This window comes from Quercus robur, chromosome 12 (genome assembly GCF_932294415.1).
Source record: "Quercus robur chromosome 12, dhQueRobu3.1, whole genome shotgun sequence".
In the NCBI taxonomy this organism is placed as follows: Eukaryota; Viridiplantae; Streptophyta; class Magnoliopsida; order Fagales; family Fagaceae; genus Quercus; species Quercus robur.
Genome location: NC_065545.1, coordinates 13272196 through 13288400, shown reverse-complemented (window position 1 = coordinate 13288400; position 16205 = coordinate 13272196). Strand labels below are relative to the sequence as shown.

Here is a 16205-nt window from a genome sequence, read left to right as displayed (position 1 = left end):
AATATTACTAGTTTTTCCTTACTTCATCAAGACCATAATTATATACTGAGAAGTGAGAATAGATAAATCGGTTAGAAAATAATGTTAGTGTTTTAGGTCTTAAATTCTTAATATTTATCCCTACACCCTAGTCTAGAATTCATTTGCCACACATGTTTTAACGTAACGCAATGGTGATTATTATATAATAATGAATACAATATGTTGGTAAGGCCTTATTAATTATTTCCTCTTTTGCTCCTAATTCTATGATGTTTTTATTTTTCTCTAATACTTAAGGCTTTCTCAAAAGTTTTGTGATGTTTTTGGAGATGTAAGAAGTTTTGTCCCTTCTAAGTGCCGTTAGATCTTATAAATGGATAAAAAGACAACACCCTAATAATGTACTCTTATGTTTAATCCAAAAAAAAAAAAAAATTTACTTAAAATTTTGTTTAAAAATTGTTTTTAATCATAAGATCAAATACATCAATAATTGTCTTTAGAATTTGAACTTAATACTTTTTTTTTTTTTTTTTTTGCATCTTGAACTTAATACTTTATTTGACGATAAAGGGCTTTCCAAATAAGACCTAGGCCCGGATATCAAAAGCCCTAAACTAATTAAGATTTTGGGCTTGAAATTGAATCCAAACTCTACCCCAATTCGAAGCCCTACCAAAAGGAAAAACGACGCCGTATGACTTCTTACGACATTGTTTGCTCTTTGATTACAACGAACGAACCAGACTCACAACTGAGATCGGTCAAAGGTCAACAGCCACCATGGCGCTCCGATCAGCACCACCTCGTGCTGCAAAACCCAAACCCAAAACCTCGGATCTGACCTCCGAAATTTTTAGAAACCCAAAAGTACCCTTCGCTCTCGCTTTGATTTTCGCCGATGCCATCCTCGTCGCTCTCATCATCGCCTATGTCCCTTGTAAATTCCATTTATTTTTGAATAAGTTTGTCTCTGTTTGTTGTTTGGGCTATGTTTTAAAACGACGTCGTTTTGTTTACAATGTGATCATTTTGGTTTTCAGATACGAAGATTGACTGGGACGCTTACATGTCTCAGGTATGTGTTTATAAAGAAAATGAAACAAAAAAGTCTTATTCTTTGAATGAAATAAATGAATATTCTATATTAAATTTTCTATTTTTTACATATATTAGTTTGAATTGGTTTAAATAAAGAGAGATAAAAAAAAAAAAAAAAGGAAAATGTTGGGTTGAATTTTCAGTTTGTTTTCTTTGTCTTTGGATTCTCTAAGCTGCCAAATGAGTTTATTAAGTGTTTTTGCTATCTGGGTTGGTGTAGTTTTTAGTTTAGATAAATGGGTTGGTGCAATTTGGTCTGATAATTGTGAAACAGGTAAGTGGGTTTGTTGGAGGAGAAAGAGATTACAGTAACTTGAAAGGGGACACTGGGCCTTTGGTCTATCCAGCTGGCTTTCTTTATGTTTATTCTGCAATTCAGTATGTTACAGGAGGAGAGGTCTATCCAGCTCAGGTAATTTACTTCACTCATGTTTCTATTTTTTTTGGGGGGGTTTCTTATAAAATTTGATAAATAACTAGTATATATGATTGATGGGTTTAGTTATAAGATTATTTTGATTTAACTTGGTTGTAATTATCTTAGTGGAACAAGTCATTGTTTGTGATATTGAATTGGGAACAAGTTATTGGTATTTGCTTCATTGAATGAATGTTGACTGCCTAGTTGGTTCAGTTGGCACAAACGACTAGTGCTGATGTATACTAAATTAAAATGAATGGTCATGCATTGTGGATTTCCATGGACACTGAAGTTAAGGGGAGTTATTTTGGTTGTATTATGTAGCTGTAAGCCAATACCCTTTTATTGTTGACTACTGAACTCTATATATGCTTACACTAATACATGATTCCAGATTGCCTCATGGTTTATTTTCTGGTTTGTTGGTGCAGATTTTGTTCGGCCTTTTGTACATCATAAATCTGGGAATCGTATTATTTATCTACATGAAGACTGATGCGGTATGAAATGTGCTTTAGTTTGTTGAAGATAAATTGCTAGTATTGGCTTTAAGAGATGTGTATGTCACTGATGTGTGCATGGTAGTATTTTTACATAAACATGTGGTACATCTTAGTTGATTTGTGGAGTATTATTGAAAGATTCAGTAGTTAGATCTCATATTCATTGTCAAACTAGTGAATGTATTATAAGGCTAGTATGAGTTGACACCAACTATACGCTTTGCTGATTGGGCTATCAATTCGCTAGAACTGGCAACATTTCTGGTCTAGGATATTAAGTTCTAGGTAGTATCATGAGCCCTAGCTGTGTACTTACTGGGTATTCATTACATCTGCAAATTAGAAGGGAGATGGACTGGGAGTGAAAGGGTGAGAGATCTAAATGGAGTTAAGAGGCACTGAAGAAATACAAGAAGTGCACTGTAGAGAAAAATATGATTGACTTCATTTAAGCCTAGTCGATTGTTAGCAGTGTTCTTGCTTTTATTAGGCCATTGAATGGAGATTCTGGAGCATGGAAAGAAAGTGAGAGAATTTTAAAGTCCTTCCATACTTCTGGTTTTTCACAGATTTTCCAGAAATCCTTTAGATGTCTAAAGACTAAAGTTTTTGTGGAACATGTCCTTGGTTTAGTATATGAGAGTATCTTGCATGCATAGATACAGGCAACCTTTTAATTGCAGGATAGGTAGTCTTTTGTCAGGACATTGCCATGGACCTTAAGCTTACCTGCTCTCCTCCTAGGTTGATTTAGCATGACGCTTGTACTGGTAAAGCTTTCGGGATAATTAGATTCTTCCTCCTTTGTCCTCAATGATGCTTTTATAGGATGACCAAGTAATTCAATGTCGATGAGATTCTCAGGTTTCTTCAGGCACTGCTGCTATGAAGCCTAAACTCAGTTTCTATTTTATCTTCTGTTAATCATTTTTTGGCTTTCATGTTGATGGTTCTGCATAGATGTGTGTGGTGAACTTTATTATTCTTGACTTGAATTGGCTTCTAGTGGTCTGTTTGCATGTCAGTATGGGCAGTGATGCTCAGTCAGAGCAGTGGTAAAGTTTGTGTTCTGCTTGAGCCTATGCATGAACATGTGCTTATTTCCACTGTTGATACGAAAGTTGCTTTGTTCACTGAATTGGGCATTTATTTTTTTGTTTTTTGTTTTCCTGAATTTCTTTCTTTATCTTTGTTGACATTTAGTTTAAGGCTTCCTAGGTGGATCCAATGATACGATCAAATTGCATCATGAGCTTTATCCACCTTCAGCAGTAAATCTACTAATATTCTGTTACTGAGGTGTTATAGCTGTCAGCATTTATAAGTTTAGACCCTGGATATTGCTATTGCTGCCACTTAGAAAGTTAGTAGATTTTCAAGATCAACTAATGTGTCATGTGGTTGCTCCACTGGCCTTGATCTTTGATGATATGTGCGCAACATTAACTTTGAAATAGAGTCAAGTGTCTGATATGTGAATTTTGAAACCGATTTCACTTAATTTAAGACCATGTTATATATTATATTGAAAGTGTTCTCTGGGAATTAACGAGAAAGTAAATTTTCTAAGAAGTATAGTCTTTAGAATTATCCTCTACTGTTTACATATCTCTTAACTTTGTCTCAATCTGGGCTTCTTCCTCTCTCCTTTCTCCTTCTATCCATGCTTTAATAAGCTTCCGTTCTTGAAATGTGTTGTAGCTTCCATGGTGGGCTCTTAGCTTGCTTTGTCTGTCAAAAAGAATGCACTCTATTTTTGTGCTCCGTCTCTTTAATGACTGTTTTGCTACGACGCTCCTTCATGCTGCAATGGCTTCACTTCTTTACCAAAGGTGGCATCTAGGGTTGATCATATTCAGGTAGCATCTTGGCTTTCTTACTGCACTTCTGTTCTTCCTTTTATATTTGTATATATATATATATATATATATATATTTTTAATGGTAAAAGAAATTGGTTGATGATATCTTTTTTATCTCTACAGTGGTGCCGTTTCAATAAAGATGAATGTGCTACTATACGCTCCATCTCTATTTCTTCTCATGCTAAAAGTATGTTAATCTCTGTTTGAGTATATTTATTCAATTTTATTCTCAATTCTTCATTAAATTTGCTCAAGTAACGATTTTTGTTCCTGAAACACTTCTTGTATAGGGTATGGATATTATTGGGGTGATATCAGCTTTAGCTGGTGCAGCATTGGTGCAGGTGCTTGCTCTGTCTTCTTCATTCTTAGGGTTGTCAGCATAGGCTTGAATTTTTTCTTTGATTAATAAGAAATGCTTTATTATTTTTTTCATGTTAAATTCTTTGCAGAGGATACAAGTCTTTTAAATCTGGAAGTTTTGTGTTATTCTTTTGATTATTTTTCCAATGTGCATAGGTGAGTTGGAGTTCAACTATCATTATGTTATAAGAGAGGGCATTGTGTACAGTGTTCATTTGTTGCACCTACTTGGTGAATGGTTCTACAGATCCTGTTGGGGCTACCTTTTCTCATATCACATCCAATTGCTTACATATCCAGAGCCTTCAATCTTGGGCGTGTCTTCATCCACTTTTGGTACTTTGATTTTGACTTCATGTGTTTCAGATTCCTGACAACTTTTCTCCATGCAAACTTATTAGCTTGTTCTGCAATAAATGGACAAAGGAAAATAAATTTGTTGTTATATGTATATATATATATGAAGAAAGTCTATTTTCATACTTTTGTGTATTTGAATATATCTGTGCCCCAAATAGGCTGTTAGAAATCATTCTAGGGCCCAGTAGAGGTCAATTTTATTGAAGTTGGTACCAGATACACTCTCAAGGATCATGGGCCAGTGTGACAATTATTCAATCTAAGAATTCTGAATCATAATACAATACATATCGAATTAGTAACTGGATGAGTTGTAGTGCATCAAAAAAGGGTAGATACCATGCCTAGTGGTCTATTTGCTGAAGTCCTTTTGAAGTGAAATTGTCCTACATTGTAACATGGTTTTTATTAGCATTGTTTTGATGTAACATTATGATTACATGACCAGTATTCTATTTTTGTTGTTATAGTTGTTATTTGAATTAGCAAAGATAAATTTGTCATTCTGTTGAAGAATAACCTGCCCTCAATTTTCCAGGTCTGTTAACTTCAAGTTCATTCCTGAACCACTTTTTGTTTCAAAGGAACTTGCAGTCTCTTTGCTGATTGCTCATCTTGTACTACTTGCAGCTTTCACTCACTATAGATGGTGCAAGTAAGTACATGGGCTTACATTTTCCATTTCAAGTAATAAATTGGAAGTTGCAACGATGATGTGGATATGAAATTTGTGGAAAAACTTTGTTTCTTTCAACGTAGTAAAAGTTCAGTGAGAAGTTATAAATCTGAGGTTCTGAACACCCTCTTGTCAAGCAGTAGTAATATGTAGGCGGGTTTTTTTTCCCCCAATAGAAGATTGGCATCTGGATTATTGTGTTTGGTTAATGATTGATTGTAGGCATGAAGGGGGGCTTCTCAACTTTTTGCATTCTAGATTTGTCTCTTTGAAGAAGTCTGACAGTAGCGGTTCATCCTTCAAGATACTCAATAAAGAACGTAAGTGGTGGATGCTCCCAAATGAATCTAGGAGGATGTCTGACTCTGTATCTTTGATTATTCTCTCTTTATATTAGATTTCAGTCTCTGTATGTTGATCTCTGTTGCCCAGACACTAACCCATTGCCCTTTTCTTCTCTCTTTCTTCTTTTCCTCCAATTGGATACTAAATTTCTTCCTGATTGGATCAGATATTGTGACAACTATGTTTGTTGGGAACTTCATTGGCATTGTATGTGCCCGTTCATTGCATTATCAGTTCTACTCATGGTAAGTTTTGCTGGAGGAAAACCTTTTCTATATATCATTGATTTGGTAGCTGAGCAGCAGTGCTAGTTGCTGAAGCAGTTGCTTAACTTTTATCTAATTTGTTTTTTATAGCAAGATATATCAAGTTGTAATCTCAAATTAGAGGGTAAATGATTATGAAGCTTTGTGTGAATGATTTTGTTTATATTCTTTGATTCTGACATGATATAGGTTGTGGAATTTTCTCATATCCAACTCTAGACTAATTTGCTTGGTCCCTCCATTACTCTTGAATGGGTGGATGCTTCTTATCTGGGCTGTGAACCATCTATTTGACCAAGTGGTCATCTCCCCTTTTATGGCTATTATGTTTAGTTTTTACAATATCAAGATTATTATTATTATTATTATTTTTTCCCATTGAACATCTGGTCTTTCTTCGTCTGCATTTCTTTGCATAATTTTTTCCATCGTTAAATAATATATGCTTATTTGAGTAAGGGGCCGTGTTGAAGGGAAGTCATAATCTATACTATGTTTTAGGATATCGATGCTGCTGGTGTGTATCCATTTAAATTTGCCAAGATTGGTTTGTGGTGCCACTGTCAGGACATGTGAGTTGTTAATGGGCCCTCAAAATCTTTCTGTATAGGATGGAGAAGTCAAGAGATATGAAGTTGACTGATTTCTGGGGAAACCCTTTCTATCAATAACCTGTTTTTATATAAATGTCTTCTGTACATGTAGCTTTATACCATGTAGAGGTTACTATTTTAATTTCTGTTCAACAAGCTTCTTTGAGATCCTCTGTTATAAAATTACCTAGCATCACTCCCTTTGGATAAAACCTCCCCCAGAGGTCCTCATCCTAAGTATTAAGCAAAGGTCCAAATTATTACTGTCTTATCAGGCAGCATGATGCTGGACAAACCAGAACAATTCAAAAGGAAAATTAAAAACAGGAAAAAGAAAGACAGAACCTAGGAGTCAACACCAAATGATGAAAAACTGCTTGAAGTTAGCACCTAGGGTTGGTTGGAGTCAGCACCAAACTATAGAGACAAATTCAACAAAAACTTAATTCATCAAAATAGTTTCCCTTTGATAGGAGTACAATAATTTGCTTATAAAGGAACACTAAGCCCTAATTCTAATTGGTGTAGGAAACCCTAATTGCCTTATTACAAAAATAACCTTCCTTATAGAAATTATAATATTAATAACCTAATAAACTAATAGGACCTCGACTTGTAAAATAAAATAAGACTAAATTAAAATAGTTTTCTTTTTGAGAAAACTACTAGGACCTATACTTGCATCATCCTGCCCTATTTGGAGAAAATTCGACCTCCAGTTTTAAAGTGCTCAAGGATCAGAATTATAGCATAGAACACTTGCTTCAAGTCAGTTGCACTGAAAACAGGAACCTTGCATTCCACATCTATCCTTGCATTAAGATGAGGTTTTTCATTTATAGACTAACACTTTTATCAATGAAAGTATGTTTTTAGGATGTGAGGCCCTAAGAGGAGGTTGCTCTCTCTGGGAAAAAGAAAATAGTTAAAAGGTGCTGTCATCTATCTCGACCAATTTCCCAAAGAATTGGAAATCTAGGCTGGTTCAGAATCACTAGTGCCTTTTAACCTTTTGTCTACTGATAATGAAGCCAACCTTGACAATTTAATTTCTTCCTTGCTGAGCTGCCTCTCTTGCCACTTGAAGCAGTAGCTGTCTGCCTTCTTTTTTAGATTTTACTGAGGTTTGTTTAGCCTTTCATTTAATGGAGGAAGTAATCTATAATTCTATACACTTTCACTTTTGTGTTGAAACTGCTAGGATAAGTCTGAGTAAAAGCCCATATAATTAGTGCATACTGATATCATGGTTTACAATTATGGTTTTAAAATATAGTGTTCATAAAATTAACTATTGATAGTCGAAATATATCATTTTATTAGAAGCGAAAAAGTCTCAACTCCCATTTTATGTGTCTGCTGCAGGTATTTCTATAGTTTACCTTACCTATTGTGGCGAACTCCCTTTCCCACATTGCTACGGTAGGTTGCTCACATAATCCATGCCTTACTGCTATAGTTATTTATTGATTATTTCTTCAATCATATTCACTTATTGTCCATCTTTGCGTTGTGCAGTATATTTTTGTTTATAGGGGTTGAAATTTGCTGGAATATCTATCCTTCAAATGCTTATTCATCTGCACTGCTTCTCTGTCTCCATCTTGTTATACTATGGGGTCTATGGTCTGCCCCATCTGAATATCCTTATGTGGACCATAAAGCACACAAAGAGAAACGAAAGGAAAAGTAGATTTATACCCCCCTTAGCTGAATTTTGATTGTCTTTAAACTCTTACACAATTTTTCCATGACTGTAAAACAGCAGGTTGAGTTTTCTTTTCTGGCCGTAACTGGTTTCTTGTTCTAAGATTGAAGAATGTTCAATCAGCCATCTATACTATGAATGCTAAATACCATTTTTTAGGTTGCAAGAAAGTTTGCTATTTTATTTTATATATTTCAACAAATTTTTATGAAATTGTTTATGCTTCACTTTCCCTACATTTTACTCTGAATCCCATCCTTGTGTTTCTTGACGTAGATTATATTATTTGCTCACTTAGGGGTGTGTATAGCAAGTTTACATAGTTGGATTTAGATTTGCTTAAGGACTGAACCTTGGTGGAGTCTACTAGTTAAAAAAAAAACCTATAAAGCACAGGTCCCGTATGGTAAACTTGTTAAAAATGATTTTGGAATGGTTGAGGGTCCTTTCATTTTCAAGTTATACTCTCTTGGATGGAAAGTCTTAGGATGCTTGGTATATAGAAGACTAGATTGGGATTATTATTGATCTATTTCTAGTTATTTGTTACATTATGAATTATGAAGTACTTAGCTTGGAGTGACATTATTACTCTGAGTTGGTTGTTTTTTGTTGTTGTTTTGGTTGAATTTTTTAGTATTTATGATGAAGGTTTTTGCTTTTAATTCTTTCTCTTTGGGGCTAAAGTTGAGGCTTTCATATGGGCTGGGTTTATGTATTATTATTCTTACCGATAAACAATGGGCATTTTGACTCTCTTCAGGGTCCACTTTGCCTTATAGTCATCTCTCCCCAGTCCCCTTTATTTATTTTTTATTCTTTAATAGGCCCAGTCCCCTTTACTGTTCCCGTATCATTCACTACTTTTTATTTTTAAGGCCAAAAGATTTGAAATTTGAACACCATGGCGCTCCTAGCATTGCTTTCAAAGTTTCAATTATCTGAGTGGATTACCTCATATAAATATATATGCCTATATGGCTTCAAATTTGGTTAAGTAATGAAAAAGTGCTAAGGCTAAAAAATGCCTATTTGATTGCGGTTGGAGAAGATTTTGTGGAGCCTGAGTTTAATGGAAAATGGCTTTGGAAACTCAAAACCCTCCCAAAAATCCATATTTTCTTGTGGAAATGCTTTCACCATGGTCTGCCCGTGAAGAGTATCCTCACCCAGAGAGGTATTGAAGGTCTGGGTGGGTGTGATTTCTGCCCTGCTACTGAGGAGACCATAATTCATGTCCTAAGGGACTGTCCGATTGCTAAAAGGTTTTGGAGGATGTCCGGGTGCCCTCTCTCCCTTGAGCCTTCGTTTAGGGAGGACTTGGATACTTGGATACGTTTGAACGCCAAATCCAAGCTCATGACAGTAGGGAAAGACTACATTTGGAGCTCTTTCTTTCTTTTTGGAATTTGGCAACTGTGGCTTTAACGAAATAACAAAGCCTTCAAACAGAAAGATGCAAATCCAAACCTCCTTAAAATTGTTGAGATGCAGGTCAGAGAATTTATTTATTGTGTAGTTGATCCAGGCATAGAGAGGGGTACAATTGAGAAGGAGGTTCGTTGGAGTAAACCACCAATTGGATGGCACAAATTGAACACTGATGGTTCATTGGTGGGAGCTAACGGTCTGGCTGGCTGTGGTGGAGTAATTAGAGATAGTAATGGGTGTTGGATTAATGGCTTTGCAATGTCCATAAACACTACCTCAAGTATCGTTGCTGAACTTTGGGCCTTAAGAGAGGGCCTTCATCTTTGTGTTAATGCGCATATTCAAGCTGTAGAAATTGAGCTTCATGCATCTGCAGCAATTTCCGTACTGGCTAGCAATATCAGTTCTAATGGGGACCTTTCTGGTCTTATTGATGATTGTAGGGAACTGTTGCTGCAGCTGCCTCAAGCGAAGCTGTCTCATGTGTTTAGAGAGGCTAATTTTTGTGTTGATGCTCTTGCGCGTATGGGATCTGCAGTGACAGATTTTAATTCCCATTTTGCTTCCCCCCCCCCCCCCTGTGTTATCCCCTTTTTGTTGGCTGATTCTATGGGAATGTATTGGCTTAGATTATGTAATGCTACCCCTGATGTATTTGGTTCTTAGCTTTTAATATAATTCGTTGTTTACCAAAAAAAAAAAAAAAAAAAAGTGCTAAGGCTAAAAAGACAAAAATGACCATGGAGTTTTAGTATTTACTATGTACTTATATTAGTTAAACTTATTGATGTTCAAAGAAGCCCTTCAAAAAAATAAAAGGAAAAGAGATCAATGAAAGTTCTAATGATTTTAATACGAGGAGCTTCTAAAGTTGTGTTTTGAATTAAGGTCTAATGCTTAACAAGAAGGGAAGCTTTGTGATGTACACATTTTCTTTGTATGATTGTAATTATATAGGGAAATGATAACAAGTGTCTTTAGAGTATTGATTAACAATTTATTTTATGGGGAATGAAAAAAGTTGTCAAAACATTAATTATTATTATTATTATTATTATTATTATTATTTTTTCCATAAAAACTTTCTTTAACTAAATTGTTAACCAATACCCTGAGGAATTACTAGTAACTTGTAAGTTGTTCATGTTATTGATTTGGCCATTGGTCCTCAAGAACAATGTGATGTAAGAAGCTCCTTCAAGATTGGTAGTTGACAAATTGATGTTTTGACTTGCCTGCTTTTAATTCATATCCTTCATATATGACACCTATTTGTCGTAGTAATCTTTTTTTTTTTTTTTTTTTGGGTGTGAAATTGGAGTACCTATTAGCATGGGAAGTTGAGGTTGGATCGAGAGTTGGGAGGATTTTCTATAACAAGTTAGTAGTTTTACTGTCTAATGTAATATTCATGCATAGAATGGAGCAAATTTAGTTGATATCTGATGTTAAGGGAACATATCAAAATTTTGAAATTTTAAAGGGAAAAATCAAAATTACTCCAAATTTTAGGGGTATAATTTTTATTTTAGTCTAAAATAAAATTAATCCTAAGCCACATAAAGGGTTAATTTTACAAAATCAAACTTATCCCAAATTTTGATAAGATTCCCTCAATCAGACCTAACCATTATTAGAAATATTTTTAGGTGAAATATTATTTGTTTGTCACCAAACCGTAATTAGGGTTTGGTTAACAGTTTTTTTTTTTTTTTTTTTCAAAATTTAGAATATTATGCTTCTATTATTATCGGAAAAATCTAATTTTTTAATTTTCTCAAAACTCAAAATGAGGGTTATTCTACAGGAGGTATGTGTAAGAGCATTAACATCAGTTCGTGCAAAAAATTTCATCTATTTCAGCATAAAAACTTAATTTTTCTATTTTATATATTTACTAATATTTTACATTAGATTTTTTATTTTACACTACATAACATTAAAATATCAAATTTTCATAATTTTTTAAAATGTTTTTTTTTTCTTTACAAACAATAACCATCATTTACTCCCTTCTTTTAATCTCGAGATACGTAAAGAAACAATAAAAAATTATATGCAAAATGAATAATATCGATATAAATTTACACAATAACTGTAGCAACTTTATAAATTTACACATTTTTAACTTCAGTTAAATTAAATGTGTAAAAGTGAAGCATTTTTTTTTCTATTTTGTAAATGTTTGATGCAAATGCTCTAATTTAATTACTATTCCTGATCCAAAAAAAAAAAAAAAAAAAAAAACTATTCAGAAGGAATGGCATTTGATGTAATTGTAGCAAAAGAAGGGGGACCAATTTGAGAATGAGCGCACGCACACACATCCCACTCCCATTTTTCATTCTTCTCTCCCACGAGGGAATTTGCAGAGTAACGGTGTGAGGGGGTTGTATGTAGTAAGTTAGGCAACGTTTGAAAGATTTAAGAAAACTAGCATCTCGAGTTTTAGAAACTCGCTTTGCAGTTGATGTGAATTGCTGAATGGGCTTGAAGTGCCACATAGATCTCGAGTCTATAAGACTCGAGTTCTAAAAAACAAAAACTGAGTCTTACAAACTCGATTTTTGTTGGACTTGATCAAACACAAAACCTGAAGAACGCAGCAAGAACAGAGCAAGAACAGAGACGAAGAGACCTAAAGAACGCAGTGATCTGACGATGAAGAACAGGAACCCACGAAAGAATAGGATGAAGAAGAACACAACGGAGCTTCGCCGCCCCTGCCTTCGTCGCTCTTGGGACGGAAGAACACGATGAAGAAGAACACAACAGAGCTTCGCCGCCACTGCCTCCGTCGTTTCTGATTTGGAATTTCTGATTTGTTGTTCAGATTTGTTGTCCCTTCGTGTTTCTCCTGATTTGTTGGTTATTCCTTTGTGTTCCAGAGTGTTCCTCACGTTTCTGTGTGTTTCTGTTCCAGTGTTTTTCTGTTCTGGTGTTCTTCATGTTTCTGTTTTGGGGTGTGAAATCTCTTTATGGAACTCGAGTCTTTAAAACTCGAGTTCCACACAGGAAATCGAGTTTTAAAAACTCGAGTTCTATGTGGACTTTTCCTCCACCTCAGCTACCACCACATGCAAATCAACACTAAAAAACTCGAGTTTTATATTGGAACTCGAGTTTTAAATACTCGAGATGCTAGTTTTTAACATTCTTTTGCAACGTGACAACTAACTAAAATTTTTAATATTTATTGTTATTTAGAAAAAAAAATCTCTCTCCCACTCCCAACACTGCGCTTTCAAATTTCGAATTGAATTGTAGCTACTGTACGGACCACGCACCCACACAGCTTCACCTCCGAACCAAAAAAAAAAAAAAAAAATGATATGCCCTTCTTTTTTTCTTCTTGATTTCACTCTGTCATTTCTGTATGTTAATTTTTTTTGGTGTATTTAGGTATAGTTAGGGTTTCAAGAATTTCAACACTATTATTTTGTACCAAAATGTGATTTCACCAAAGCATTTAGATCTATTCTCCACGAACAAACAATTTTCACTACTACACAACACACACACACCGAAAAAAAAAAAACTCAGAATTTAGGGCTAATTCGTGTGTGTAATGTAGTTGTGTATGTGCAATTTTCCCATTATATGTTAGGGGACATGCTTTGAAATCTTGGAATTTTTTTTTTTTAAAATTATTATTTATTATTGGTTTTGGATTAATCTCTATGCAAGTGCTTGAAGAAATTGGTGATGGGTTGAATTTTGTTTTGGGTCATGTGTGTTTAGTTCGAAGCTTTTGTGAAGGAGATGATTCTGTTTCATTCATATAGGGTTTTTTTTTTTTTTGGGGCAGGATGGACATGATGGGGAAGATCCTAAGCAAAGCACTGCTGATATGACTGTTTTTGTAAGTTCCTCTACATTCTCTGAATAATGCAAATGGTTACTAAATCTGTCGTATTATATATAGTATAGTGTGCTTATTGAATTTTAGATAGAATAGAATGACAGAGAAGAACGAATGTGAACAAACCCAATTAGTTTTTTTCACATGTTAGGATCAAATAACTGTTTGACCCTGTCGTTTTGGAACCAACGCTTTGTTGTTGTGATTTATGGATTCTTACATGTGATGCGTGTGTGTGAGATGAAAACACAGATTTAAGTATCTTGGATGTGAAGTGTTTGCAAAATTGGCTGCATGTCTTTTTGGCTGTAAATGGTGTTTAATACTAGATTTTAGGCTTCTGTTCATCATTTGCTAGAGTCCATCAATTAGGATGGAAAATATGACAATTTCATTTTTCTCCAAACTACTAGAAGGTTTAGTGATGGTTTCCAGATGGGAGTTAATTCATAATTTGCCCAAAAAATAAATGCTGTCATTTTAGTTCTTACTTGCTTTTTGATGCCCAAGGACTCTATCAGGCCTTAAGAATGGATCAAAATGAATTTTTTTTGCTTATTAGTTGTGTGACTGATGAAGTCGGATGTCTGAGCTATTTGAATTGTATAAAATTGTTTGGCCGTGCATATTCTTTGAGGTTGAACCTATTAAGTTCTTAGTTATTACTGATGGTTTTGAGTGTTTGCTTCTTAAATCTATGGTGATTCATTTGCATGTCAATGATAATTAGATAAATATTGGTGTAGATTGTGCACAGATGAGGAATTTCTTAATTCACTGTTGTCATTGTTTTTTTGTATTTTTCTTGTTAAGGAGTTATTGATATGCCTTTTTAATTAACTTTTCAGGTGCAAAATCTTCTGCAGCAGATGGTAAGTTACAATATAGAGCTTATGTTTAGCTAATGTCTTGCTGTAACTAACAAAATTTTGTTTGCAGCAAACAAGGTTCCAACAAATGTCCGACTCGATTGTTACAAAGAATATTCTTGACCGTATTTGTTAACTTTTTTTTGTTGTTGATAAGCTGCATTTGTTAACTTGATGGTGAATAACTTCTCTAGGCTAGGAACACTACAAATGAACTAAGTTCCCTAATGTATTTAAATCTGCTGTGAGACTAAATTTAATGGTTATTGGTTCTCATATAGGAATCTTATGTAAAGGAAAGTAGCCTATCATTTCTACTTTAAACAATTCATTATTGGCTCAGGGTCAGAGCTGGGAATTTAGCATTGGGTGAAAAAGCTAAAAGAAAAAAAAGGGGTGGGGGTGGGGGGTTAGGGAGGGGATTGTGTGTGATTTAAGCTTGGGTTGCAATATGAGAAGTAGGTTCACTGAATGTGGGGAAGCATTTCAACAATGAGCTCAAATGGCACCTCCTCATCTTATAAGAATGAGATGGAGGGTGATGTTATGTCATAGGTTCAATATCTATTAGATGTGTGTTACCTTACCAATAAACCAGAATGGGAAAAAAAGGGGGGTGGGGGGGAGTTTGATGGTCTCCAAAGCTTGAACTTAGTTCTGCCCCTGATTTCTGGCCATTCATATTCTGGATATTTGATATATGAACAGGTCATATGTGAAGAATAATCAGTAGGGAACTAGGGATTAGTGTAAGTAAACCTTCACTCTCACGCAGATGATGCTCTTGGACCACACATGCATGGATATTTATTTTATTAAAAAAAAAAAAAAAGGACCCACCCTGCCACCTAAAGCAGGAAGCTTGACAGGGAGAATAAGTTGGAACCTGTCTCTCTCTGTTCCTGGTTTTGTCTACCAGTTTGCTAAAGCAACAGATTTAAATACATTTGGAAATTTGTTGTGTATGATGTTATTGTACTTAATCGCTTTTCTGCAAAACTGGTAAAAGATGAGGTTTTATGTCTCCTTAACTACTACTCACTTGATGAGATGGGAGGCCGCATAAATGAATTGGAGCAAAGCATCAATGATCTACGAGCAGAGATGGGCGTGGAGAGCTCTCCATCTCCGGTTCCCCCAACCAAGCCACAGTTAGATGATGTGAAGAAAGAGGAAGGTTCCGCATAGTGTTAATGCTGTGCATGTTTTACATGGAGTGATGAGTTTGGTTTGATGCCCACTTTCTTTGTCTGCGATTAGTCTGGACTCTGGAGAATGAAAACGCTGCTGTTATGGAATATTATTTAGTGCCTCATGTGTTTTTGTAGTTAATGTAATGCTGTTTTTCTTTCAGAAATACAGTGCCGGGAGTAGTTATTTTCTCTCACATTGAAATGTGTTGGTCGTTTGACATTAATAGGGAAGTTATGAATATGAATATCTGTTTCAATTATTATTATTATATTTTTATCGATCATGCAGTGAAAGTGGCTCTGTTCCTCAACATTACCCAACTTGGCTTTATAAGTTTTCAAGTTTCAAATATACCCGGCTCAAATTCCATCTCAAGTGTGTCTGCTCAGCTTTTGACAATAGTTGTGTTCGAAGGTGAAAAGCACATTCAGGGACTGGCCGTAGGGAATTATAAATTTTAGGATTTTTGTAAGCTGGAGTGTTCAACTTTTTTATTTTTTGAAAATCAGATGACTTCCATTCCCATTAAAACACTCGAGCTACATTATTTTTCAATTGTTCCGGTAGGAATTCAGGAAGGTCCTCTATACAAGCTACACATTTATTAATATTCTGAGCATACCTAGCTAAAGTGTTTGCTGATTGGTTTGCTTCCCCTTGGATGCTG

The 16205-nt window shown here is 34.9% G+C and overlaps 2 protein-coding genes across 2 annotated transcripts; both read left to right on the top strand.

The window, feature by feature from the left end:
- The first annotated feature begins 667 nt into the window (after positions 1-667).
- Positions 668-8395, top strand: LOC126709036 (dol-P-Man:Man(5)GlcNAc(2)-PP-Dol alpha-1,3-mannosyltransferase). The gene is made up of 13 exons (XM_050409104.1): positions 668-922; positions 1026-1060; positions 1358-1495; positions 1936-2004; positions 3709-3866; positions 3992-4058; positions 4162-4215; positions 4482-4570; positions 5133-5249; positions 5493-5590; positions 5782-5860; positions 7840-7896; positions 7993-8395. Exons 1-13 carry the CDS (start codon positions 766-768, stop codon positions 8165-8167), a joined length of 1293 nt encoding a protein of 430 aa, XP_050265061.1. The 5' UTR covers positions 668-765; the 3' UTR covers positions 8168-8395.
- Positions 8396-13015: 4620 nt separating this feature from the next.
- LOC126709499 (heat shock factor-binding protein-like) lies at positions 13016-15797 on the top strand. The gene is made up of 4 exons (XM_050409754.1): positions 13016-13475; positions 14324-14347; positions 14415-14457; positions 15387-15797. The coding sequence occupies exons 1-4, from the start codon at positions 13464-13466 to the stop codon at positions 15530-15532; spliced, it is 225 nt and encodes a 74-aa protein (XP_050265711.1). The 5' UTR covers positions 13016-13463; the 3' UTR covers positions 15533-15797.
- The last annotated feature ends 408 nt before the right edge of the window (positions 15798-16205 follow it).